At 38.7% G+C, this 27,896-nt stretch overlaps 3 protein-coding genes across 4 annotated transcripts in view; 2 read left to right on the plus strand and 1 right to left on the minus strand.

Moving 5' to 3' along the window:
* The first annotated feature begins 8,801 nt into the window (after nucleotides 1-8,801).
* On the plus strand, nucleotides 8,802-13,174 carry sys1 (SYS1 golgi trafficking protein). Its single transcript, XM_036571288.1, has 4 exons — nucleotides 8,802-8,935; nucleotides 11,571-11,832; nucleotides 12,054-12,121; nucleotides 12,456-13,174. The coding sequence occupies exons 2-4, from the start codon at nucleotides 11,671-11,673 to the stop codon at nucleotides 12,694-12,696; spliced, it is 471 nt and encodes a 156-aa protein (XP_036427181.1). The 5' UTR covers nucleotides 8,802-8,935; nucleotides 11,571-11,670; the 3' UTR covers nucleotides 12,697-13,174.
* A 2,291-nt stretch (nucleotides 13,175-15,465) lies between these two features.
* On the plus strand, nucleotides 15,466-18,736 carry snrpc (small nuclear ribonucleoprotein polypeptide C). The gene is made up of 6 exons (XM_036571289.1): nucleotides 15,466-15,561; nucleotides 16,771-16,813; nucleotides 16,912-17,020; nucleotides 17,383-17,472; nucleotides 18,091-18,192; nucleotides 18,279-18,736. The coding sequence occupies exons 1-6, from the start codon at nucleotides 15,554-15,556 to the stop codon at nucleotides 18,401-18,403; spliced, it is 477 nt and encodes a 158-aa protein (XP_036427182.1). The 5' UTR covers nucleotides 15,466-15,553; the 3' UTR covers nucleotides 18,404-18,736.
* Nucleotides 18,737-18,962: 226 nt separating this feature from the next.
* anks1ab (ankyrin repeat and sterile alpha motif domain containing 1Ab) overlaps nucleotides 18,963-27,896 on the minus strand; it is a 33,632-nt gene continuing 24,698 nt past the window's right edge. Inside the window, exons 9-14 of one of the 2 annotated variants that reach the window (XM_036571290.1) lie at nucleotides 26,891-26,962; nucleotides 26,563-26,646; nucleotides 26,229-26,366; nucleotides 24,458-24,637; nucleotides 24,147-24,245; nucleotides 18,963-19,964 (exon numbers count right to left, since the gene is read on the minus strand). In XM_036571290.1, the coding sequence (XP_036427183.1) occupies nucleotides 19,926-19,964; nucleotides 24,147-24,245; nucleotides 24,458-24,637; nucleotides 26,229-26,366; nucleotides 26,563-26,646; nucleotides 26,891-26,962 (612 nt within the window). In that variant the 3' untranslated portion in view covers nucleotides 18,963-19,925. Of the gene's footprint in view, nucleotides 22,180-24,146; nucleotides 24,246-24,457; nucleotides 24,638-26,228; nucleotides 26,367-26,562; nucleotides 26,647-26,890; nucleotides 26,963-27,896 lie in introns of both variants that reach the window. The other variant, XM_036571291.1, reaches the window with a different exon arrangement.

Below are 27,896 nucleotides of genomic sequence, written 5' to 3' on the forward strand. Positions count from 1 at the left end.
AATGTCTGCATGGTTAAAATGTTAAGATGTAAAGTCAGTGTTCACAGTGGCTGTAATGAAACAGACATCTGTAGCATTTAAATCCATTGAAAGCTACCTCAGAAAAGTAGTACTAGTAGTGTAGGATCACTGGTGGTTTTGCATAGTAAGTTCCTCAGTAAGTTCCTCTACAATGAACTGTTTCAGATCAAAAAACTATGAATGATTCTGCTAAGAGTAAATTATGTGGAAATGTTGAACATGTAGTGGAATTCCCCTTTAATTCACTTGCTTCTAGTATACCTAGTTTTTAGGCCAAATCTAGATGCAATCATTTCCACCCACTGGGCTCTGTCAGTACCCTGAGGGTGAGCAATTTCTTGGACATGGATTAAGCTTAGTCTTGGACTAATGGTGGTTTTTGACCATTTATAAATTCTGTTTAGCTTAAGCTAAAGTTTAATCTGGGTTTGGGAAACTGGCTTTACAGTTGGGTTAAAACTGCACTGCAATATAGCCAAATATTTTAAGATTAAAGACAGCAAGACTTACATATTATAAAGAAAAATTGACTCCTTAGACCACAATACTCATTTCCACTGTGCATCAGTCCATTTCAGATGAGCTTGAGGCCAGAGAGGTTAGCAATGTTTCTAGACATTGTTGGCATTTGATGTCCACTGTAAAAAGCACAATCTTAACTTGCATTTGCAGCAACAAATGGGGTTTGTCAAAGTATTCCTGAGCGCCTGTGGTAAAATCCAATATCCATCCATGATCCATTGCTTTTTAATGCAGTGCCGTCTGAGGGATTGAAGCATTCATTTGTGGTTTTCAGCCTTGCCCTTCACACCCTATGGATTCTCTGAATCTTTTTATGATGTTATATGCTGTAGAGGGTGAAATACATGAAATTTAGGACAAAACGTAAGTAGATATTGAAGAATCAGGTTGTCTGTTCTTAAACTGTTGGATCTTGCTCATAAAGGACTAAGCTTTGGGTGGATGCTCCTTTTTATACTTTTTATACTTAAATATTTCACAGCGTTACTAGTCTTAAATTGCCACTGCCCCAACTTTTTTGAATGTGTTTCAGGAATGAATGTCAATATTAGTGTACATTTACAAAAGCAATGAAGTTAATAAGGCAAAACATTAAATATATTGTCTTCGTACTGCTCTCATTTAAATACAAATCAAAGTGGACATACAAATCACTGTTTTCTGTTTTATTTGCATTTCACATACTATCCCAACATTGTTTTGGAATTGAGGTTTGTATATCAGGAAGCTGCTGTGATGACTGGATACATTTAGACTCCATATTTGCTAAGAATTCTTAAAATCATCTTTCTGGGAACTCCAATCATTTACAATTTTTACAGAATTGTAAGGAGTCATCTGGTTGGTTTATTTATAGTGGACCATAATGGTTTATTTGGTTCAGGGAAAGCATTACTGGGAGGTTGCTTTCATCACCATTTTGTGGGCATATCATAGAAAATTTATGTTCATGTGCTGTGTGAACGAACTGCAGGAGTCTCTAGATATTTACAATGCATCACAAAAACAATCGATAAATGTAATAGAGTTTTAAATGTACAACAGCACTGCAGTAGTAATCAGGCTATCAAATGCATGAATGACTTCATCTTCAATCTCTCTAAGTATTGATTTTAAATGGCCTGTACACAGATTCATGTCTAATTGCATACTGTTTAGAGAGAAGGATCTTCTCAAGGCTAAGACAGTACAAACAAACAGCCATGACTGTGAAATACAAGCATTAAATCAATTTACAGGGGTCATATGGGTTCATTAAGAACAGCTTACGTGTGACTTTCTCATAGAGTTAAATGCAAAACTGTGTAGTGTTTTGGCTTAATATTTTGGCTTCAGATGTGAAATAAGGTAAACATTTTTATCTGGAATATCAAATTTGGGCATCTGAAATACACAAGCAAACATATTATGATGAGGTGAAACTCATTGGCTATTTTATGCCAATGTATGTATAAAATTTGCATTCCACATCAAAAGATGAGCATCAGACTAAAGCACAGGGTGTCAGCTTTTATTTCTGGGCAATGTTTTCCACACAAAATAACCATAAAAAAATATATAATTTATCATGTTTAATTTTAGCTGAGCAGAAGCACTGTGGCAAATAAATGTAAAGCAAAATGAAGTTTTTGGTGCCAAAACCTTTACATGTAATTTAACAATAACTGACTTCAGTTTCCCTTTCAGCAGCTGAAATGTTTGTGCAGCATGCACTGAGTTCAACTTCTGCCACATGAATTTGGAGACATTTCTCCAAAAGACATCTTGAGGACAAGCTGTTTACGTACACTTTGGAATTCATTCAGCTGCTATCATCACTAGTTACATCACCAATTATGACCAGTGAGTCAGTTCCAGAAGCAGTCTTGCATGCCCAAGCCTTGACACTACCTCCACCATGCTTCACAGATGAAGTGATGTCTCTTCTTCCACACTTGTCCCAGCCTATCACTTTGAGAAAGACTTATCCTTACCTCATCTGTCCATAACTTTGCTCCAGATCTCTTCAGGGCTCACCTTTGTACTTCTTGTGAATTCTTGGTGCTTCTGAGATGTTTGCATCTTGTAGTGTAGCTTCTGGGTTCCTTCTCTTGAAAAAAGGTTAATGTTGACATTTTCACCTCATTTTCAGGTTTTTCCTTCACAGCTCTAACAACATTTCTATCATCAGCTCCTGTCATCTTCCACAGACAGCCAGATCACTGCCAACCTCCAGTAGTTTCTTTCTGTTTCAAAATATTCCACAAAATATTCTACTGTTAAAAGATACCAACGGTAAAGTTTGGAGGAGGAGGGATAATGGTCTGGGGACTGTGAATTCCAGTGAAGTGTAATGTAAATGCTACAGCACACAAAAACATTTTGGACTGCCCAGTGGTTCTGCAATGGTTTTAACTGGCATTTGCTTTAATTTCATGTTTAAAACTGCTTGCTGTTCCATCATAGTCAACTCCATTGACTTCAACCAAACCTACATATTCACACCTCTATTTACAATTAAGGGAGCAAGAAGCACCTAAGCAATCACCTGTCATTCATATTATGAATATTGTCCCAATACCTATGCTCATGTAAAACTGGAGAAATGTCAAATGACAGATGGTACAAACACAAAAACGTAGTGTAGGAGCCCAAACGCATGGCTGTTTAACTGGGCTATGGATGGGCATTTTATAATATGATTGGGAACACAAATGTGAATGATTGTGTTACACTAAAAATGAACTACAGTAATGTATGTATTACTGAACTCTTGTGATAATAATGTAATTGCACTTTAAGTGTAACAGTTAATTTACTGAATTGATAGACATACAAATTCAGCTCCACTAATCTTCTAATAGCAACACTGCTCTGGCTCTTGCATTGGCTGCATTTTAAGTCCAAAGTTCTGTAATAAATATTACTTAATCAAAGTGAAAAAGTCATGGACTTGCTGCTTTACAGAGTTTAAATGTCCATAAAACGACACTCTTTAAAATAGTGTCAATTATCAAATTGAGCAGCACTTCTGATCTATTAAAATAAACATGTGATCTCAGCAGCTGCTCATCACTCTATTTTTGGTGTTACAAAGTAGAAATAGTTAAAAACACTCCAATCACATTGGGTTTTAGGCTGCTTGCTTAAGCAGAATCACCCTAAATAAAACATAATCACTTTCAAATTCTCAAAATGAAACTACTGAACTGTAGTTGGGCTCTTTTCTTGATATTTCTTCTGCTTGCTGCACAAAATACTCTGAAATAAGCAACACATATCAATGAAAATGAAAAGAAAATTGAGTAAAAACTTTGATTCATGACCATTATCAAACGAAATACTAGTTATTTTTCCATGAAGGTCTACTAGGCTTGAAACAATTTGCCCAAGCACGAGTAACAATGCTGTCAAGGGCAAACAAAAGCACCATGCTCCTCTACAAACAATATTTTTATTAAGCAATGTGGCTTGACTATTTATCTATCTTTTGGAAAGACAGTGTCTGTAGAACTTTCTTGTTCAATTGCTCTGCAGTGCTACTGCTATATGTATGTAACCAGCACATGTGAGCTGTAGCAGTCAAGCTGCCACATCGCTCATGTCACGCAAAGGTAGCATAGTAAAGCAGGTATAGCAGATTGTCCCCAGATGTGTATTCTCATTACAAGATCATGTCTGACCCCCACAAGACTGACCTGCACATAGAAATATGACCCTGTTCTATGACATTACAGATAACTTGTTTTGTGGGCATAGCATGTCTTTGAATTGTTTGGTTGGCATGTATTAGTATTTAACAACATCTGCCATTTTTAAACAAGAGTCATGTTTTTTAATTTGGGACGAAGCAGATTCAATAAACTGACAACAACAAAACTTACTAAGTAGAGATAAAAAAAAAACCCTCTCTTACAGCCCAGACCCACTGCTGTACATGACTGCCACACAGGTCATCACATTGCTCTCCACACAGTTTGGAAACACATCAGCAGATGTGGGTAGACTAAACCTGTACTGCAGTGAAAGTGTTGTTACTTCAGTGAAATTACATCTCAAGTAAAAGTAAAAGTACCTTTATAAAAATAAAAGACAGCAGGTCAAAAAACTGCTCAAGAACTGACTTAAATTATAGAGCTGCTGTGGAACTTCTTAGTACATCCAGCATCTATCAGCATAGGAAGTGAAGCTTGTTAAGCTCTATTCTTCTCTTTTTTTGGTGCACTGTTGATATCAAAAGTCAGAAGTGTGATCAATCGCAGGGTAATACGAAATATATGAAACATGGAATGAGGAACTAAATTAAACCGAAACATGGAATGAGGAACTAAATTTCAATAACATGAAATTAGAAACTGAATCTTAATGTCCTGAAGTGTAACTGAGTTCAAAAGTGGATTCCTTTCTTCACAAATAAGTAATTTATCTTACTATAAATTACTCAGTACTCTGGATTTTGGAGGATGCCAAGAGAACGCTACCGACCGGAATGAATGATGCCAGTAGTAAAGTTGATTGACCACCTCCTTGTTTCTACACTCATTGTCCATTTTATCAGCTCCACTTACCATATAGGTGCACTTTGTAGTTCTACAGTTACAGACTGTAGTCCATCTGTTTCTCTACATACTTTGTTAGCCCTCTTTCATCCTGTTCTTCAGTGGTCAGGACCCCCAAGGACCCTCACAGAGCAGGTACTATTTGGGTGGTGGATCATTCTCAGCACTGCAGTAACACAGACTTGGTGGTGGCATGTTAGTGTGTGTTAACATGCTACAAGTGGATCAGACACAGCAGTGCTGCTGGACTGAGAATAGTTCACCAACCAAAAATATCCAGCCAACGGCATCCTGTGAGCAGCATCCTGTGTCCTGTGTCCATATATATATATTTCTATTAGAAATAGTACCAGACCTCACACCAAGAAACAGGTACAGTCTTTCCTTGGCTTGGTCGGATGGTATCGCCGGCTCATCCCACAGTTCACTATGACTGTGGCCCCTGGACTGACCCTCAAGTCTAAAAGGAATCCAGTCTGCTGGACAGAAGACTGTGAGAGGTCATTGACAGCTCTTAAAGATGCTTTGTGTTCCAAACCAGTTCTAATCAGCCCAGACTTTACCAAGCCGTTCACAGTGCAAGTAGATGCTTCAGCAGTTGGAATTGGAGCTGCCCTGCTACAAGGTACTGACGGCCAAGAACAACCGGTGTTGTACCTTAGTCGGAAGCTGCTGCAGAGAGAGACATGATATTCTACTGTGGAAAAGGAAACTCTTGCAATCAAATGGGCCTTGGAGAGCCTTCGTTATTATCTGCTGGGGAGGGAATTCATATTAGAGACTGACCACAAAGCCCTGACTTGGATAAATTCAATGAAAGATCACAATTCACGCATCACTAGGTGGTATTTGGCAATGCAGCCTTTTGCCTTTCAAATTCGTCACAGAACCGGACACCAGAATGTTATGGCAGATTGCTTTTCCCGATTGCCTACCTTGGGCAATCCAGGAGAGGTAAAGGGTAATGTGACAGAACGAACAAACTAGTTGCCCTAGTTAAATCTATTTCCTTTCATATTTCCCCCTTATTTCAGTCCCGTTCTGTCCCTGCTCTAGTCTTACTCTATTAACACAATAAACAAGCTCACAAGTACGAAACACTGCAAGTGTGAACTGCAGTCTCTGAGTCTGGTCACTATCTGAGTCTCCAGCAGCCACTCACTCTAGTTTGAGACCTCTAGTGGAGACTATCCAAATTGCAGGAATCAGAATTTATCTCATCAGGAAATATGTTGATGTATAAAAGTCATTTTATGAACTGCAGTGAAGCTGATGGTTAATTTCCTGAAGGTTGCAGGTCAGTGCAGACACTCTGGGGGGAATTTCTTTTCCTGCTGAGAAATGGTCCACTAATAATTTTCATACTTAAGAAGAAAATCATTAAAAATGGGCCTCATTCACCAACCATTCATCAATCCACTTATACAGTTTTCACAAAGATTCTGATTTTCACAAAGATCAGATTTTCTTATTTGGGATTTGTTCTAAGATAAGACTTCGGTACTTAGGTAAGACTTTTACTAAGAACAAATTTAAGACAAATTTAAGATATTGGTGAATGAGGCCCAGTCTTAAAGTTCTTGCACCATCTTAGGGCATGAATTAGGATAATATGCCTGTGCTGCATTTCAAAGTGGTGAGACTGAAAAACAAGCATGGCAACATGGAATGCTTTTCATGTTGTGACAAAATATAATTGTGGCAAAATTAAAAACACAAAATTTGCCATATTTGATATATTTTAACATATTTTTCGCATTGATATTTTCTTAACATTGTGTTATTTTAGTCCCAGTATTTCACTAACATTAAATAAAACACTAATTTTTTAAATGTTGCTCTGACTTTTTTTCTGCTTATTATTGGAGTGCATTTAGTACAATTACAGTAATGTGAAAATAATATTTAGAATTAATAATCAAACAACATTATATTGGTTTAAACAGAAAAGGAAAAAGAAAGGAGCCAGGGGATAGAACACTTGCTTTTACAAAAATATATTAGGTAATGTGTATATCGCTGTTGTCGGAAGAAAACCTTGTATCTCCAAAATGAGAATTTTACAGGAGAAGGAAAAACATACTTTTCTTTTAATGTAAGTTAATGGAACCAGACATTTTTCCAAGTCATTTTGGGTCGTTTCTTTTAGTCCATTCTTCATGAAATTTGAAATACAATGTAAAGGACAACAGGAATTTTCAAATTATGTAAAAAACTGAAAAACAACAAAAATGGACATACAAGGTTTTCTTCCAACAGCAGTGATAAACTTATTATTATAGCAGGTTTTTTGTATTTGGGGAGGGTAACAATACTTATGTATTGTTTAACACACACACACACACAACCTTCTAAGCCGCTTCTCCTTCTGGGTCGCGGGGAGTGCTGGAGCCTATCCCAGCTGTCATCGGGCGGAAGGCAGGATACACCCTGGACAGGTCGCCAGTCCATCGCAGGGCAGACAGACAGACATACACATTCACTCACACCTAGGGTCAATTTAGCATGTCTTTGGACTGTGGGAGGAAACCGGAGTACCCTGGAGGAAACAGCATGCATGTTCTACACGGGGAGAACATGCAAACTCCACACAAAGACCCCGGTCGCCCGGCCGGGGAATCGAACCCAGGCCCTTCTTGCTGTGAGGCGACAGCGCTATCCGCCCTGTATTGTTTAACTTCAAAATTTGAGAAATTCCAGCTTGGGATTGATATATTTAAATTTGCAAATATGATTTTTTTCCGAAGGGATGATCAAATTAATAATATAATATTCTTTAATTTTGTTACTTTTATGATGACTGAAGCCAAACAATATATTAACAAAGCAAAGATGAAATTCAGGGTCAGTACAATCAATGATCATTCTACATATATCTCTCCACAGCTTTTTTGTGTGTGTGTGTGTGTGTGTGTGTGTGTGTGTGTGTGTGTGTGTGTGTGTGTGTGTGTGGATACAGTGGCAAAACAGGTGGAGAAGTTTTTCTGAGTATACATCACAGGATGAACAGCTCATATAGATATCCTTTTTAAATTTAACAAGAAACTGGTTCATTGGATGCCATCTGTATGTTTTTAAAAAATGTATACTTTTCATAAGAAACTAAAACACTCACTGAATGTAGGTTAACTGCCTTAGGGTTTGTGCTTTCCACATAGACAACGTTATGCTCAAGTTGTACGTGTACATACTTGTCATATTTATTAATGAATCCAGTATCGTGTCTCATTTTAAACAAAATAATTTTCTATTTTTAGTTTTTATTTGAACTTTTATGCTGAAGCTGTACGTGTACGTTCTTGTCATATTTATTAATGAATCCACTGTCGTGTCTCCTTTTAATAAAATCATTTTCTATTTTTAGAAAATGATTTTATTTTCAAGTTGTACGTGTACATACTTGTCATATTTATTAATGAATCCAGTGTCGTGTCTCCTTTTAACAAAATCATTTTCTATTTTAAGTTTTATTGAACTTTTATGCTGAAGCTGTACGTGTACGTTCTTGTCATATTTATTAATTAATCCACTGTCGTGTCTCCTTTTAACAAAATCATTTTTATTTTTAGTCTTTATTTCAACTTTTATGGTCAAGTTCTACGTGTACATTCTTGTCATATTTATTAGTTAATTCATCCTCTGTCATATCTCCTTTTAACCTCCTTTTTTTTTTTTAGTTTTTATTTGAACTTTAATTTTGAAATGCGTCGCCGGGCGGAAGGCTGGTTTGGTGTTGTTGACATAATCGGTCTTCTTCTTCTCCAGTCTCGTCTTTATCCGGTGATTAGACAGGATGTGTTAGAACTCAGAGGGGTTTGTCTTCGTGTCCAAATCAGATGTCACCAAAGCTTCAGGTAATCAGTCCTTTTATAGCTTGTTAGCTAATTGTAAGCGTGGCTCCCCGACTCGGGCGAACCGTAGCAGTTTAGCTCGGCTAACGTGACGGCTAACCTAGTTAACGCGAACAGCGCGGTCATCTGGTGTCTTATTTACATTTAAAGCATAACTGGAACAGATCGTGATGACATGTAGCTGACTGTTATTATCTGTAAGGTGGAGGGTCGCAATAACTTAATAACTAAGTTCGTTTTCCGAGAAGGTAGTAAACAGCTAATGTTACACAAGCTACACATTCAGGTTGCTCTACACTGAAAACCTTTAAAGGGCAACTCCACCGAAAAATTCTTGCTAACCTAGGTTACATAATTAAATGGTTAAGATGTCAACAAAGTAATTCAGTGTGGTTTGGAGTAATCTTCTTCGCTCTAGAGTAACTTTTCACAATGGTGTTGATAGGAACCAGACGCCCACCTGTAAAACCTCCCTCACAGAAAGTTATATATTTTGATAGTTTTGTTATAACGTTTTGGCTTCAAGTGTATTTTAATCCCTTTATTTTAATCCATTCGTGGCGGAGGGGTACATGCAGTGCGTTAGAAGGCAGTATAGTCCCCAAATAACTTATATTTTTCAGATTTATGGCTATTTTACTATCATGAACATTACGTATGTAAATTCAGAAGACACGCGTTGGTTCACTGGTGGTTTTGGATATTAACGTTAAATAAAACAGCTACATTTGTGTTCTGTACATGGCGACCCCTGTTTTCTATCACCACCACTGTAAAGAAAACTGAGTCTGGGAAATTTTGAAAAAGTGGTGGAATTCCCTTTTAAGCCCTTTAAGGCAATCCCGTTAGTATTTTGACGCTTCCCTGTGTTTTGAAAAACCGGCACTTGGGAATTTTAATCAAGCATAACTTCTGCGTTTGCGAGGTCGTATAATTTAGCGAGAGGAATAAAATCAGCCATCATTACCCAAAGTCTAAGATGACCCAACTGAATTAGGTAACCTAGCTTTGGCGATTTAACCACTCTGACTGGACTACAGCTAAGGGGACTAGCCTAGATCTTGATAGTGGGGACCCCATTTTAGTGGTCAGATCGCTAAAATTAAATTAAAATTGTTAAATAAAAAAATTATTTAAAAAATTAATTGTTAAATAAAAAATAAGCACTTTTGAAACTTAAGACATCAGTGTTACTCAATACTAAAATAGTAGTTAAATACTTATTTATTATGTAGGTTCACAGAGGCTTAATATTGAGCTGTGTTTTTTGTGGTGAACTGTCGATAGTGTTTTCGTGCTATTTTCTTAAAGGGGCACTCCAGCAAAAATAAAAAATGCAACAATTTATCCATCTATGTTGTAAACACGCCTGCTCGCATCCTAAAGTGGTACCCCAATAGTCTTTACAGCAAGATTTTCCTATTTAAAAACTAGGTAAAACCCCTATGTGATGATGTATCTTGAAGGTGGGGTGAACTTTTGAAGTTTAGTGCTTTGGAGTGGAGACTTGAGTGCTGGCTGTTTGAATTTGTTTTCTGCTAGCCTGTTAGTATAGAGAGGAATTCATGCCAAATTGAAAAGCAGTCATTACAGTGGAAAAATGTGAAATGCAATGCCCACAATATGACTGTTTCATAGTCATATGCGGAATACATGGCAAAATGAAAAACAAACCTCTATTACATTGGCTTCCCCTTGCTTGACCTCTTTGCTGAAGTGAGGATTTGTATTTTAAAAATGAAATGCTGAATTCATGTCAGAAGTGAATACAGCCTGCTTTGAAATGTAATAAAGGCACGACTATACTACTCTCCACTATGTAGCACTTCAAACTTCTCATTTTGGCTTGTTTTCCACATGTTACTGTTTAAATGTGTGTGTTAAAGTCTTGTGTGCACTGCATTTCACTGCTTTGGATGCATTTCAATGAGGCAAATACATTTGAAGTACAGTAAAGAGGTCAAGCAACATGAAAACAGTGTAGTAAAGGTTTTTCTTTTCATTTTGGCTCGTATCCCACGTCACCTGTGGAAAAGTAATGTCGTGTGTGTTGCATTTCAGTGAGGAAAATTGGTTTGAAGTACTGCATGGTGGAAAGCAATATAGCTGAGCACTCTAAAGTGGATTGTATCCAATTCTGACATGATTTCAGCATTTTGTTTTTAAAATGCAAATCCTAATGCATTGTTTTTTTTAGTGAAGAGGCCAAGCGGTGTTCAAACAATATAATAGAGTGTTGTTGTTTTACATATTCTCCATGTCACTGTGGAACAGTAATGTCATGTGTGCATTGCATTTCATATTTTTCCACTGTGACTTCTTTTTAGTTTGGCACAAATTTGTCTCCATAGCTAATGTTATAGCTAATGTTTCTTCTAAGAAGCTGAATATCACTATTGTATTTTATCCTCTTCATCAGTGATGAAAGAAAACACAAAAAAGATAAAAAAAAATCAAAATCATGATTTCTGTTGAACTGATAAGGCTAAAGGATGCAAAGCTATGCTACAGAATTTGCTATTATATGACAAATAGCAATAAATACTTTTTTGCCAGAATTACAGGCCACCTTAGATAAACTATAACAGTGAGTTCATTTTTCTCTCTGTGTCTCTTTTGCCTCTCTGCTTTATGGCAGAGCCCAGGTTGGGCGACAGAGTGAAACCATTCATCCAGGCTGCCTGTGACCTTCTTGTTGAGTTCTCCTGGGACTTGGTGTCCCTCTCTGCAGTTCAGAGATGGCAAGTCATTTCCGCAGCTACATCTGGGATCCAGTCCTCATTATTTCCCAAATTATCCTCATGCAGTGCATCTACTACAGCTTCTTGGGGCTGTGGATGGCGGGTGTAGACGGCCTTGTGCAGACCAACAGATCACTTGATCAGATCTTTAGTTATGAGGTAAGTTTCTCAAGCCCAGAGGTGCAGGGCTCTGTTTTGTGGCTCCAAAATTATAAGAATCACTGTGTATTGTATATAGTTACAATAACATCTTCTTAATCTGGATATATTGCTTAATAGAAAATAATTGCTTCAGTGAGAAGCCATAGAGATTACAGAAAAAGCTTATTTTCAGACAGTGGTACATGTAATTTTTATGGCTTTCTGCTTTCTGTTTTAAGGTTCTTGGTTTTTCAACCACACAAGGACGGCTGTCTATGATGGCATTCATTCTGAACTCTCTGACGTGGTAAGTACTGTCCATTTGAAGTTTTCTCTACTTGAAAAGCCACAATACTTCCTCATAATTATACCTTAATTATTATGCCTCTATAGACATACAATACATGTCCTACAGTGACCATTTCAGAAATACAGATAGAATTCAGTTTTGCTTCTTATATTTTAATAATATAAATTAATTGTACTATAGCAATAACAAAACCCTTAAGCCAGATGTCTTTCATAAACATTACTGAAACATGAACAAATGTAATATATGCAAACTGCTAGCTTCAAGCAGCATTATACACTAGTACAACTTAACGCACCGGTCTAATTGTCCATCTCTGGGTCTCCCTCAGTGCTTTGGGTTTGTGGTTCTTCATCCGTCGCGGGAAGCAGTGCTTGGACTTCACAGTTACGGTTCATTTCTTCCATATGATCGGCTGCTGGATCTATAATTCTCATCTCCCTGTTGCCCTGTCGTGGTGGCTGGTCAATGTGGCCTGCATAGCTCTGATGGCGGTCATCGGCGAGTACCTGTGCATGCGGACAGAGCTCAGGGCCATTCCTGTGAACAGTGGACCCAAGTCTAACCTCTGAGAGCCGTTTTATAAACAGACAATGTGCTCAGACCAGCTTTGGGCCTTGGATAAGCTGCTGGATGGGATGTCATTACTTGACATCATCCTGTTGCAATGTTTTGGTTTGCTGGTGAAAGAGGAGCAGGACTATGGACAGAAAATGCACATTTCCTCTGATATTTTTGAATTTTATCACTGTATTTTTTCTTCATCTTGAAACTATGTGGACATTTTACATCCTTATTAAGGTAGAATTATGAGTTTTGAAGGCTCAGAATGAGGTTGATGCAGAATTGAACCCTGCAGGCCACTTTATGTCAGCACTTTTTGACTTATTTCAAAGGACTCTTTTAAGCGTTTGAGGGTCTGTGTGAATAGACTCTGAAGAACAGACAGAGCTCAGATTTGAATGAGAAATAAATAAATGTCATGTGTATTGCTCTACTGATTAATTAGATCATAATTAAAATAAAACATCTGCTTACTCTGCTTTCTTATTCAGATGGCATGCTATTTTTTATTATTACTAAAGTAAACCTATGGAACCTAAAAGATAAAGGGAAGAAGTACTGCCTGAAAGCTTCTTTGGTGTCCACATTGGAAAAAAAATAACCATGGTTTTTCCTAATAAGTTATATCTTCTCTCTCAGAATGAGTCAACAAAAATGCTACAGTATGGTCCACTGATAATATTATTAACCAGTAAACAGTGTAACCATGCAAAGGAGTATGTGTAATGAAGCTATTAATGCCTAGGAAACATTGGAGTAAATCCAGTACAGTACAGTAGTTTCATAGGAGCTGCTGCACCGGATTCAGTCGTATGTGAATTGTACTGTTATGCATGGTTAATACTCCTTCTTTCCATATGTGCAGATGTCAAGTCTGTGAGGAATGTTTTAAAAAAGGGAACCAAATCATCCTAAATTTTCATGCTTTTTGAAGACCAATGCATTCTTATCTGTATTTTTATGAAGCATCATTATAACATCTTTTCCATTAGGCTATTTGTTTTGGCATGACTTCCTAAAGTCTAAATAATTGGACACAAATTGGAGGTGGGCGATATGACAAAAATATAATATTGCAGTACCTTTAAGAAATTTTCACAATACACAATGTCAAAAATATTTATTTTTCATTCATCTGATCAGTTGGACAGTGAAAAAAGAACCAGTAGTGCCACATTTTAAAAAATACTATCAAAAACTGAACACGATGATTTTTGTTCAATATTAGGCCTAATGTGTTGGGCTAAATCCAGACTAATTTTGCTCTCTTAGTCATGAAACAAGCAGTTTGTCAGTGTCATATAAGTATTGACGATATACTCAACATTTTTAGAGAAGCATACTGCATTGCATTGTGACAAAATGTATCATGATAATGATCTATATTGTCATATTGCCCATCCCTACTACAAATAATTGATGTGTGACGTACACTGATCAGTTAGTAAGACCTTACTGAAAGCTACACAACACCTGTTTAAGCCGTTCATGGAAATTGACATAAACCTGTGTGGACATTTACAAAGGCTTATTTCAACAAGGAGTAGTTGTCATAACACTGGCTCAAGTGATATAACTTCAAATCAGCTGCTTGCTGGAATACGCCATCATAAACGTTTATGCAGCATTATGTCGTTTGTAAGTGTTAGTGTGTTTGTCATGAAAGGCTTATTTAGGTGTCCTGTATCCTTACAAATGTTCGCCTTCAGTAAAGTGTCACCACGCTACAAAGAAACTGCTGTGGTGAAATCTTTGGCGCTAGATTTGCTGATTCAGTCTAGTTACGTGCAGTTGTAAGATTTTGAGTTGTTTGTGTGTAAATAAATTCATGTTAAATGCAGCATATCAACTGCAAATGAGTTTGTCCTTACATCTAAATGTGTTTTAAAGTGATGGACTAGAGGTGGGCAATGTGACAATACTTATCATTATTATGATAAATTACATCACTGTATGCTTTTTTTAGCATATTGTGGAAATTGTCAGTACTTAAAGAATGTTCAACAACTGCATGTTTCATTACAAAAAGAACATAATTAGTCCTGTTTCATTGGACCTTAATTGCCATATTGCTCACCCCTGAGATGGACACATGAGGTGCAACTGAATACACACCCTAGCCGGCCACCTCATTAAGTGCACCTCCTTGTTTCTACACTCATTGTCCATTTTATCAGCTCCACTTACTATATAGGTGCACTTTGTAGTTCTACCATTACAGACTGTAGTCCATCTGTTTCTCTGCATACTTTGTTACTCTGCCCCCTTTTACCCTGTTCTTCAATGGTCAGGACCACCACAGAGCAGGTACTATTTGGGTGGTGGATCATTCTCAGCACTGGAGTTTTTAAACACCTCAGTGTCACTGCTGGACTGAGAATAGTCCACCAACCAAAAATATCCAGCCAACAGCGTTCTGTGACCGCTGATGAAGGACTAGAGGATGACCAACAAACAGATGAGCTATTGTCTCTGACTTTACATTTACAAGGTGGAATGACAAGGTAGGAGTGTCTAATAGATTGGACAGTGGGTGGACACAGTGTTTAAAAACTCCAGCAGCACTGCTGTGCCTGATCCACTCGTACCAGCACAACACACACTAACACAGCACCACCATGTCAGTCAACCTTTTCGAAAGCACTAAATAAGGTTCTTCTATTGTTAGAACTGTTATGTAGAAACTCATGGTTCTAAATAGAACCACTGGCTTTATTAAAGAACCGTCTTTTCGAGTGTGTAGGTTAACTCCACCAGGTCACCAGACGGCGCTCGCGAGTCTTTTATGTGTCTTCAGGTAGAGGATCCAGTGAAGCCTCACAGACTGGAGATCCGGTTGCTGCGCCGCAGTCTCTCTCCGTGAAGATGCCGAAGTAAGTTTTTGTAACTTATTACTTATTTTTAAATACATAAAATACGTAGAATTGTATGTGTTTGAATGAGGTTGGTATATTTCGCTTAACGAGATCAGAAAGTCGGTAATAATCTGAGTAATAGCATTGTAGCATGCTAGCTAAGCTACCGTTCGGCTCCTCGGTGTTTCCGTTGTTATGCTGGCTGTGTTTGTCAGAGAAACCGGCTTTAGTTTCTGCATTTTCACCAGTTTTGGTCTGTTCTGTCGTTTTTGGGGTACCTTAAGACTAGATCGAACTAATAATCTGGAAAATAGTTGCAACAAACCTGCTTATAATGCTAACGTACATCAAAAATGTTTATATTAGCGTGTTAGCTGCCTCGGCTAACTTGCATGGCTGCTTCAGCGACGGTGCTGAAAGGGCAGTTCCACCATTTTTTCAAAAATTCCTAATAATTCAGTTGAGATGTAAACGGACTCATTCAGATTGGTCTTCTGTGAAATGGTTCATTGTAGAGAAACTTAACAAACTCTGATTTCTTTACAGTGGTGGTGATAGAAACCAGCGGTCACGATGTTTACAACACAAATGTAGCCGTTTTGTTTATGAACCAAAACCACCAGTGAACACAGACGTGCCTTCGGAGTTTTTGTATTATATATGTAAAGTCAGTGATGGTAAAATAGTCGTAAAACCGGAAAAAAAGTCTCTTTATGGTCTGTTCTGCCTTACAGCGTGCACCCCTCTAACATGAATTGATTAAAATACATTTTAAGGCAAAACTTTATCACAAAACTATCATAAAACTGTGTGTCAGACATCAGGCAGCGTTTTCATAACCATTTCGTGTAATAACTTTCTGTGAGGGAGCTTTTATAGGCATTAAAATCTTCAGACGTCTGGTTCCTGCCACCACCACTGTGAACAGATCTGACTGAGTAAGTTTCTCTAGAACAGAGCGTTTCACACCAAACCACTGAGTAGCTGTTTACATCTCAACCATGTATTTATGTAGAATTTTTAAAAAGTCACTGGAGTTCCCCTTGGAGTTGGCTTCTTATCTGAATGTTCGGTTCCACCGTAAATTGTGTAGCAGTTAAATTCTGGAGCCATTTAAGGTGGCTTTAACATTTCAAATTGTTAAATCACAATTGTGCTTCAGCTTCCAAAGAAGGATTCGTCAATTTGGCAAACCAGACTTACAATGGTGTTTTTCCTCTGTTCCAGGTTTTACTGTGACTACTGTGACACATACTTAACACACGATTCGGTATGTATGGATGTTTCTAGACCTCATGAGAATTAAGTTAATGTTAATGTTTTTCTTTGGAAAACGTCTTTGACGTGTCTTGATTGTTGCCTTTGCAGCCCTCAGTAAGGAAGACACACTGCAGTGGACGCAAACATAAAGAAAATGTTAAAGATTATTATCAGAAATGGATGGAGGAGCAAGCACAGAGCCTTATAGACAAAACAAGTGAGTACTACTTCATCCTTTCAACAGTTACATTTACTAGTCAAGTAAATGCTGCATCCAAAACCACATACTACCACACTAAATAGTGTGTCCAAATAGTACAACGCCAGTTATAGCGGGTTCAACACTGTAGTGTGGTACTGTGCTGTTTAATTTAAATGTGCAACCACTGAAAGGAATGCTTTTCTTGAAATCTGCCACTAATCATTTTTAGTTTTTATTTGCATATTGAAAACAACATACTCATCACACATAAAGCAGCATTCTCCTTTTCATGAGCTGTTCCAGAGGACGTTTGGGTGAAAGGTTTGAACCCATATCTCTTGCATTGCATACTAAACATTTTGTGAATGTCATTCCAGCGGCTGCTTTCCAACAGGGGAAAATTCCCCCAACACCGTTCCCTGGTGCTCCTCCTCCAGGTGGATCCCTCCTCCCACATCCCAATATCAGTAAGTACTGGAAATTATTTTTAAAAGGAAAATGATTGCTGATGCCACTAACCTTAGTTTTTCTACTTACCTATAAAACACTGCATGTTAGGCTTTACTCCATTATCATTGGCTCTTACACATTTAGAAAGCAATAAATCAGTTGCAGGGCTTATAATTTAAAGTGTGCAGTTCATATTGTGGAAAAAAAGTGTATATGCATGAACAATAATTTTGCCATTTAGAAATAGTATCATGTACCTATCAAAATTTACTGGCTTACATACTTTGATACGAGTGCTGTCAGTAAGTACAGTCCTCTTAGAAATTAAAATTAAGGCTTGAGGGGGAAAAATAAACCACCTTGTTGCAAGTAAGATTAAATGAAAAACATAATTATTTTGTCTCTCCATTTATGTACCATAAATAAAACATCTGAAAGCTAAAGACACCTGTCACTGAACTACAAATGCGTGACAACACCAACTGTCAGATGACAGCGGACCCTTATAAAGTATAAATTAGGCTTAACTGTAATGCAGGGAAACTGCATTAACTGTTTTGCAGGGAAACTGAATACTAGCAGAATTTTGCAGACGTGCTTATGTTCATTCACTGACATTGAACTTTCCATTAAAGGTGGACCTCCTCGGCCGGGCATGCTACCAGCCCCTCCAATGGGTGGTCCTCCAATGATGCCCATGATGGGGCCCCCTCCACATGGGATGCCTGGTGGTCCAGGTAGGGTGACAGTTTCTTTTACTTTGGCGAGTTTCTGCAGAGGGTCTGCCTGTTGATAGTAACCAAAATGAATTTCTTTTCTGCAGGCCCAGGTATGCGGCCACCTATGGGTGGACACATGCAAATGATGCCCGGCCCCCATATGATGCGACCTCCCGCTCGGCCAATGATGCTGTCCGTTAGACCCGGTATGGCCCGGCCGGATCGATAGAAAGACTTGTTGTGCCATGACTGCCCACCTTTCCCAAACAAAGACTCCATCAAATAAGTACTCTGATGTTACACTTGTTTTAAATGTTTTCCCCATCTAAACATCGGTGATTCACGTTTGATGGCACACTGTTTTTTTTCTTATTTTAATTTGGATGGATGTTTTTTTGAAAAGTATCCAGCTTTTTTTACTTCCTCCAATTGGTCATCATTCACCGGTTAAGATACAGAAGACAATGTGGAGTAACACCAGCCAAGCAGCTATTTGCGTGACTATTTAGAGCTGTATGATTTAAGACCCCAATAAAGTTTTGTAATATTCCAGACACATGAAGTGTGAAGTGTGCAAGAATCATAAATGGCTAAAGGACTGGCAAAAAGGAAAATGTCCTTAAATTTTATTAGGTCAGTGACATTTATATTGATGTGACTTATCAACTAACTGAAAGAGTTGTTACATGACATGAACATTTTGGGTAGGGAAGCATAAATTAGGAATTTTCTTTTAACATAGCCCAGTGTTCAGTTCATTTTACAAATTCTTTAGCATGAAGTCTCAGTCTTAACATCATACCCAAATACTCAGTGCAAACAAAATAAGATGTCTCAGGCTTTAGGAGAGAAAAGTGTTAACATGTAAGTGCAACTGGTATAGAACAGTGCAAGTGATTATGAAGACGGGGGCTTTTTTTGGCTTAGAAATTAGTGAAATGCTCCACTTAAGCATAAATAACACAACTTGCTAATGTGAAAGTTATAAATGTGCTGCCTTCCTCCCTTTTCACAGTGTGAGTATTTAATCAAAGTCAATTTATTTCCGATAGTCATTTTTTAGATGCAGTGTTCTGATTTACAAAGGTAAATCAGGTTTATTTTTGCTTATCATTTCTGATATAGGTGTTCTTTTTCCAGGCATACTCATAGCACTTTGACTGGCTCTGCCTCTAAGGTCACATAAGCCATCCAAGCAATACTAAAAGCTGCCCTATAGTGAACAGAATGTTAACTCCCTTGTTGTAAAAGTGAGGCGAATCTACGTTCAGTGCCATTAGCCTAAATGTACATTGTCTTGCTGCAGTCAGTCTTCATGTCCAGGAGTTCCACATGTCTAAATAAACCCCAGGCTGGGGGAGGGCGTCGGGGATGGGACTTTAAAAATGTTAGTTGTTCACACAGTGCTCAGTACTAGGATGCTACTCCAGTTTTTCACAGTTTTCCACAAAATTCCAAGTTGCCGACCTCTCGGAGATGGTCTCTCTTGTTCTTGCTGTTAAATAGTCAAGTAAATAGTGAGTTTATTCAAACATATAAAAGACTAGCATGCTGTGGCTGTGTAACATTAGTCGTGATGCGCACAGGCCCTTCTCTCAAGCAAATCCTCCAAGTTGTGACCTTGTCTAAGCTCATAATAGGAGTAATCACAGTACGGGATTGTTCTCTTCATGCCGCAATTTAGGGCCACTGAATGATTGACATCTCGATCTGTCACTCACACGTAACGTTTCACCTGATTCCCCTTCTATTCACACCTTGGTGTCCGGAAACTTGAAAGGCGGAGTCAGCTACACGGGAAGAAATATATTTGAGTTCAGAAAGTTTTCTCTTTAGCCAACTGGATCTTATGTCTTTTGCTTAAACTAATTCTAGCAGTATGGTACAAAATCGAAGAAGATTTAAAAATATTGCTAAAATGAACAGTCTCAAGCAAAACATACAAAGCTAACATTTAGTACGATGTGATGGTCTGATTTGATATGGGACAGCGGTGGTCAATGAGCGGCAGATTTTGAAACGAGAGCAAACCAACAATGGCAAACAAACGAGAGGCTAATGGCAAGTGACAGCGTGTGGATGTAATGGTCAGGAGGCTGAGGATGTGCAACATGGTCACAGAGGAACCAGCACGGTTTTAACAGTCGACCTTAGGAACAGGAGTCAGCAGAGACAAGCAGTGCAACTTGAGCATGACTGACAGCCCACCATACACAGAACATTCACAGTGAGAAACATACAACAAAAGATGACTAGAAACCTGAAATATTTCAAACGCTGCTTGTTTAGAGGGCAATCTGTCTGTAAGAAACAACCATTGGAGCATCTCTTATCAAGGAAGCTTCAAAAATAAAATGCAGACTGAATAAAACTGAAGACTGAAGGGAAAAAGTAGCCCATCCTTCATTCCTCCAATGAATCGGAGTTGATTTGTATTTCATTCGCATAAAGGCAAGCAGTAGGCAGAATAAGAGCTGATAAGAACCACTCCATTGTGTTTTGACTATCTTCCTCTTGATCCCCCATCCTGCTACTGTTCCAATTCCCTCATATGGTGCATAATTGAGTCCATGGTTGGATCCTTTTAACCTCAAAGCAGGCCTAAGCGTTTACTGTTATTTGAATTGTGAGACACTTTGTCTCCTACGAACGCCTGTGTTGTCAACATCTCCGACTGAGGTAAGCAGGTCATACTTACAAAAACAAACCAGCAATCAAAACGAGCTTGAACAGATATACACAAATACTGTATTTACTAAGTGATGTTACAATGTAAGAATACAAATACAAAACTGCTCACGATTTTCACTTGGAACTCTTCAAGAAATTAACCGTAGTTAATTCAAAATTCATGCTGCAATTTACCACACTTAGTCATAGCCCTGGTGATGCTACATATAGGCTAAAGTAAGGAGGGGAAAAAACAAGGGATGATCAATGCAGCCAACAACATTGTCATGATTTTGCATGTTAAAGATTTACAGGAACGTAACAGTGGAGTATCTGGTTTTGGACGTTTAGTGCCGTTTTGGGGCGGAACTCTACTAAGCCTGTGCCCTGATTCCCTCTTTACTCATTATTGCGTTTCAAATCCCAGACTACACTTCTGTGCAAAACTGGAATAGGTGCTCTTCAGAGGCCCTCACAGCTGCAGATGCCTGGTAAGACAGAGGAAGCACTGGGTGTGAATTGGGAATACAGAAAAGCACACTGGTGAAGAAAAATAAAGGCTACGGAAATGTGGGTCAAGCTAGAAAGAATATATAGTGCGAAAGGGAATTTGTTGTACATCGCATCTAGAAATGGTAATGAACTGGCAACAATGTTCAACACTGGTCATGACAGTATTGCTGTGCTGATCTGAAAAATGCTTGCGTCGCTAACATAGTTTGGTTCATGTCAGCCAAAAAAAAAAGAGTAAAGATATAAATGCTACAGGTCTCTGAACTATATGAGAAGACTTGATAAACAGCTATAATTCAGTTTGTGCTCAGAGGCTTCACAGCGGCAAAACCCACTGATATGAGAGGTTGGACCGTAAACATTCAGCACTGTGATAGAAATCAGGCTAAACCATTCAGAGGCAATTGCGCAGGCCGTCAGATCGAGACGGGAGAATTCAAGGAGGGCACCTGGAGGGCAGGGTCCAGGAAATCCAGCACCCAGTTCAACATGGAGAAGAGGAAGTGGAAGTAGAGGGCTACACAGGCGAGGGCTGGGAGGTTTGGGGGGAGTGCAGGGAATAGATCTTGCCCTGAGGGAGGCTACAAATCACAGTGAGAAGGCACAGGGCAATAAAGTTTTCTCAGGGGGCAAGGGGAAGGGGTCAAGTTGGAAGGGGGTGTGGCGGATGTGGGGCTGGGGTTTTAGGGCTGTACCCCCGCTTCAGAATATGGTGGTCTCGTACTTGGCGCTGCTGGGCGGCCTCGAGGAGTCACGGGGGTCGAAGAGCCAGCTGGTGCTGCCCAAGGACTGCACGTCCGTCTCCTGCTCTGCGGGGTCCATCTGCCGGGGAGGGAGGAGGGGTAGGTGGCGTGAGACTGCGGGACTGGATACCAGCCAACGCATCGCCCACCTCGTGTGCCATAGAATGGACACGGTGTAGGAGAAATCATCTTGAACATTTAACACACACCAAAAGTGGTGTCTGGACATGATGCAGTGCTTTGGCTGAACTAAGATAGAGAGAGAATCTGTCCATTCCATTACTTTCATCAAGATAAAGCTGAACATTTGCTCATACAAGTAATGTCAATTTAAAAATGACATCCTTTATAATTATTTATAATTTTCAGTACTTCAAAAAAATCTGTCTAACATGGCAGGAAAGCTTGCATGAAAAGAAGGTCAGCAGTTAGCATGATCTCAACTGCACATTTGTAGCTGACTGTGATGGCATGTACTCAGCCATCTTAGGATCTATCCTTTCAAGCTATTTCTTTGTTTTTAACAAACACCGGGGTCCAGTTTCCAACAACATAAACACCAAATGTGCATGCTTTTTAATATTTGCTATTATATTAGTTAATAAGACTGTCATTTTTTTTTAAAAGGGCATTCTGGCCTAAGTTCTGCAGGATTCTGTACTGCAGCTTTGTGTCTCTCAGCCACATCACTTTGTTAGAATTCACAAATTTATATTGTTTTCATATTTCCATTCATCAATGTTTTCTCACTACAATACCCAGCATGCATTATGCAAATACAAACAACCACTGGAAATCCATGTGGCGTCAACCAATCTTGACTCCTCGCCACTGAGCTATAGGCTTTTAAAGACAACCAAGCTAGCAATAGTTTAACCTCTGCTGTCAAACAAAATTGTTAAGAAAACAGTAATTCTATCTTTATTCAGCACAAAATTGACACCGTACAAAAAGGAACAACTTTTTTTACCCTTTCAGTCAGAGAATGAAGCTAAACTGAGATTAGGTATCTAGATACTCCTCTACCTTGCTAACTGTAGCTTTTAGCTTGTTGTCCTCCTCATCTGATGAGCTGTTTTTGTCATTTGAGTAATCCATTCTCTCCAAATATGAAGACAGTTACAACAGTTACATGGTTGCAAAAGGATATTCTGCTTCCTAGCTGCAACATTAGCCTGTCTAGCTTCCTTCTGCATCAAACAGCTTTCAAAACAGCCCCAGAAAATCTACCCCAAAGAAAGTTCCTGTAACCATCAAGATACATCATCAATAGGGGTTTTACTAGTCTTTAAACCAGAAAAATCACTCTGAAGACTACTGCTGCACTGCTGGAGCATGCACATAAGCATATTTCCATAGCGATGGTTACGTTTTTCATTTTGGCTGGAGTGTCCTTTTATATTTCAAAATAGTAAGTAAACCTAATTCTAATTTTCCTCCTGCAGATGGAACAGTAGATCTGAGTATGTGCATTTTTCAAAAGCCGAAAGGGATGTTCTAAACATAAGGAAGCCATTTTTGGGAACAGTTTTTCTTTTTTTGCGAAAATATTCTGCACCAATGGGCACAACCTGCCATGAGAGGACATGACTAAAGACATCACTGTGTCTGAATGAAATTCCTTAAAAAGCAAGTTCCATTTTGGCATCTCAAGGAAGACCTATTTACTTTGGCACGACCACAGACCAGGCAAAACTGTTGATATAGGCCTAGTATGATCAAAAGACAAAACATTAAAAAGCCAATCCTCAAGCTAAAACCTCTCACCCGGACACCTGAAACCCTGACGTGATCCTCTTTATCTCATTCCCCACTGAACAAACATCCAGCACCCTCACAGAAGTATCTGGACTTCAATTTGTGTTGTAAAGCTGATGGCCTGACAACCAAAAGTGTAAATTAAACAAAGTAGAGAAAGGTGAAAGAATGAAAAGTGGCCGGAAAATTAGTTAAAGGGTGGAAAATGACTGGTAGAGAAGATGCGAGTATGTGAGGAAGGGTAGAAAGAGAGATAGATGAAAAGAAAGAATGAAAGAAGTGCAGAACCTGGACTCCAGGGCTGACAGAGGGCAGCGGGAGGTAGGAGGGGCGGTGGGCAGAGCAGGTGTGACAGTAGCAGCAGCGGCATTCTAGTACAGGTGCACCCTGGGAAGGAGGAGGAGCGAGAGCAGAGGCACATATATGTGTTAAAGGCCCAGGACAACAAGCCAGGGACAGGAGAAGACAGAAATCAGTTAGGACAGGGGAAAATGCAACACAGGACGTCTGATATACAGAAAGATGTAAACATACTCAAAACTTATTTGAAAGACACCAAGTTATACGCAGTAAATGTTTGAGACTGAGTGGTTGCTCACCATCGACCGACGCATGCTGTTCCGATACTGAGAAGTCGGTCTGCTGGTCTTGGTCTCTATGACCTCAGAGACTGGACCAGCGTAGGAACTGTGACGCCGGGCCTTCTGTGCCTGAAGAGCCATCTGATAGGCCACCTCAAACGCCTGTCCTAGAGTCAGAATGATCTCATAGGTCTGCGTCTGTGACAAGAAAGAGCAATGTTGAACATGTTGTTCAGAGTAAATTCAAGATTTCACTGACAACAAAAAACTGAAAAGAGAAATGAAAATAATGTTGTTTTATGAAAAATAAAATTTTACCTGACAGATTTTCCAACTTCTCTTTATCTCTTAGAATTAAACAGGCTGTTTTTATTACTAAGCATTTAGACATACTGTTTTTGTGCGACATGTAGGAGCAGGAGATTCGATCTTCGTTCTGCAGTCTTAGCCAGGACCCAAACAAATCTGTGTACAGCTGACTGGTGTGCATCGACAAACACTAACTAAAGTAACTAAATGTTCAAAGAAATAGCTTTTAGAGATATGCCATGAACATCCTTTTTCAGTACCGCTTTACAATAAGACTACTCCTATAAGGAGTTTTTAAAAGGTTTAAAAATAGTTAATAGTTAATAATAAGTATTAATTAAATCATAAACACCTAAATAAGCAGTTATAACACATGCATAAAAAAGGGCAATGGTGACCTGTTGCTCGCCAAACAATGAGCCCCCATTCATCTATACTGTTAAACCTCAGATCTTATGCCTAAAACATTGTTTTAAGATGATTATGGTCTAAAACAGGCATGTTAAACTGGGGACTTCCAAAGCACTACGGAGATCAATGTTTACCCTCATCTAACACTCTGAATTCAGTTCATGAAGGCCTTGCTAATTAGCTGATTAGCTGAATCAGGTGTGTTTAATGAGGCAGTGTGCTGAAGTCTGCAGTGTTTGGGCCCACCAGGACTGGAGCTACACACATGTGGCCTAAAACAGGTTTTTAAAATACATCTGTGTGGAGAGGTACATGCAGGGTGTTGTAAGGCAAACTAGTACCCAAAGAAAACTTTTTGTTTCAGATTTTCCACTACTTTAACATAAACAACATTACATATAAAACTAGTAGGGCACACGTAAGTTCACTGTCATTTTGGGAAGTGAAGATGGTATTATGCAGACGTTTTGAAAAATCTGTGGAATTCCCGTTTAATCGTCCTTTCAGATACAGATACATAGTGGCTGATATTCTCCCCACATGCAGCAGACTGGGGTTTGACCCCCTCACCCCTCCACCCAGGCAAAAACCATGCTATACCTATAGGAGTCCTTGAGCAAGACTCCAAACACTACCTTCACCTACACTGGTAACATGATTAAACTGGGTATTTGCCAAATACCATAAACCATACCATAAACACAGAAAACATATAAAAGTCTAATTTCTGCTGTATTTACAAGTTTAATACCAGTATCTCTCAGAGGGAAGTATAGTCCTGGGACCTCATTTATAAAACGTCACTGAATTTCTTTCTAAATTTGTCCTTAAGTTCTCAGCAATCACATATAAAAACTATTTTCACCAATCTCACACTGTAACGCATGTAACGCAGTGCCATTGCCATTTGAATATCTTGAATCTATGCACATTTTCACATCAAAATCACATTTTATAAATCCCTACTTAAACATCAATTTTCACAGTCATTTTTAGATAAAATCTGTTTCATAAATGGAGCCGATCTGAGTGTTTGAGTGATTACACTGATCCAAATGGGAGCCCTTACCACTTCCACTGTGGTGAAGACATGACAGAAGTGGTGCCCAGACTTCAGATCTTTTGTGATGTAGGCGAAGGTGCGGAGATCATCAGGGTCCTGGGCAGCACAGGAGATGTTCTGGATCTCGTGCTCTGCCACAATGGCCTGCAGGGGTGAGTATATACACACGTTTTACGTATTTCACAGACTTTTCTTTCATTATAAAACATTTGCCATCTAAAGGACTAAAGTGAAATGACACTGTTTTTAGCATTGGTGTTTAATGGTGGCTTCAGGCCATGCTCTGTGTACAAGTGTCTTTGTGTTAAATTGGATTGATTGACTTTGGCCTTTGGCTTACCTTAGTGGCTGCATCGATAAACTTGACTCCCCTGTAAGTGATGGACAGGATTACGACGGGGCCTTTCCGATGGTCTTTTGATTTCTGACAGACATTACAAGACACACGCGCTTGTTAGTCTGGTAAGTTTATTTGTCAGCGTTTTTTCATGACCTTATCCTATATTAGTTAATTGGCTAGTGATTTAAAATATTGATCAAACCAAAGGACAGATAATAAGGACTGTTTATGGAGACTGTCAAAGCAAAGAACCAGGGCTTCCACAGTGCCACCAGATCAATTCAAATACAATGTGAAAAGTGAAAAGTAAAAAGGTAGTTGTGTTTACCCGTATTCTCGCACAGGCCTCCTGAGTAGACTCAATACCTCGCAGGTCTCTGATAATCACAGAACCCAGATACTACAAAGAGAAAAGCTCAGTGTAAAGTATCAGGCTGATCAAACACAGTTTTATGCTTAAATCAGTACCATTTAGGAATAAAGTCTTTTGTCTGCTCAGACTAGGATAGACAGACATTTCTCATAGCATAAACAATACCATCTTTGATTTATTCCCTCTCAGTTGACTTTGAATGACCAACAGAAAGTGCCTATATTTTCACAATACTTATTTTATGCAGGAGCTACATGATGTACATTACCAGTCAAATGTCTGGACACACTTGTTCCTTTTTTCTATTTTCCACCTTTTAGAGTAATAGTGAACCGACCTATTCATGCTCTGCTCAAAATGCATTCATTTATTCATAGCTGCTGCTGCAGGTTGGACAATTACAATTACATTTTGTTGCTGAAAATTACAGTAGCACTTCACAATAAGACTACCCTCATAACAGATTTAAGAATGGTTTGAAATGAGCTTATTAGTGGTTATTAGTTAGGTTCTTAAAATCATTAATAATCAGTTATACCACAAATATAAAAAGGCAACAGTGAGGTGCAATATATGATAAATATGAATATCTGATGAAGTTGGGAGGTTTAATGCTGAATGATGGAGAAGATGATGTAAGATAAGTCAAGAGCAAGATCTGAGGTTTAACAGTATAGATCAATGTGGGCACAATATATGGCAAGCAACACACCTTTTTATATGTGTTATAACTGCTTATTCATAATTTTTAAGGTGTTTAAAACCTGATTAATAACCATTCATAAACTCATTCTAAACCATTCATAAACCCTTTATAAGAGTGGTTTTATTCTAAAGTGGTACCCTTTTTAGTTTCTAGTTCGAAATGCTATGCTACTGATCTGGGGCCAGCTTCAAAAAAAGTGTCTTCAACAGACAGAACATCAACATTCAAACATGCTTAAGAAAAACGTTTAGGTGG

The sequence above is a fragment of the Colossoma macropomum genome, unplaced genomic scaffold (genome assembly GCF_904425465.1).
Source record: "Colossoma macropomum unplaced genomic scaffold, Colossoma_macropomum, whole genome shotgun sequence".
Taxonomy (NCBI): domain Eukaryota; kingdom Metazoa; phylum Chordata; class Actinopteri; order Characiformes; family Serrasalmidae; genus Colossoma; species Colossoma macropomum.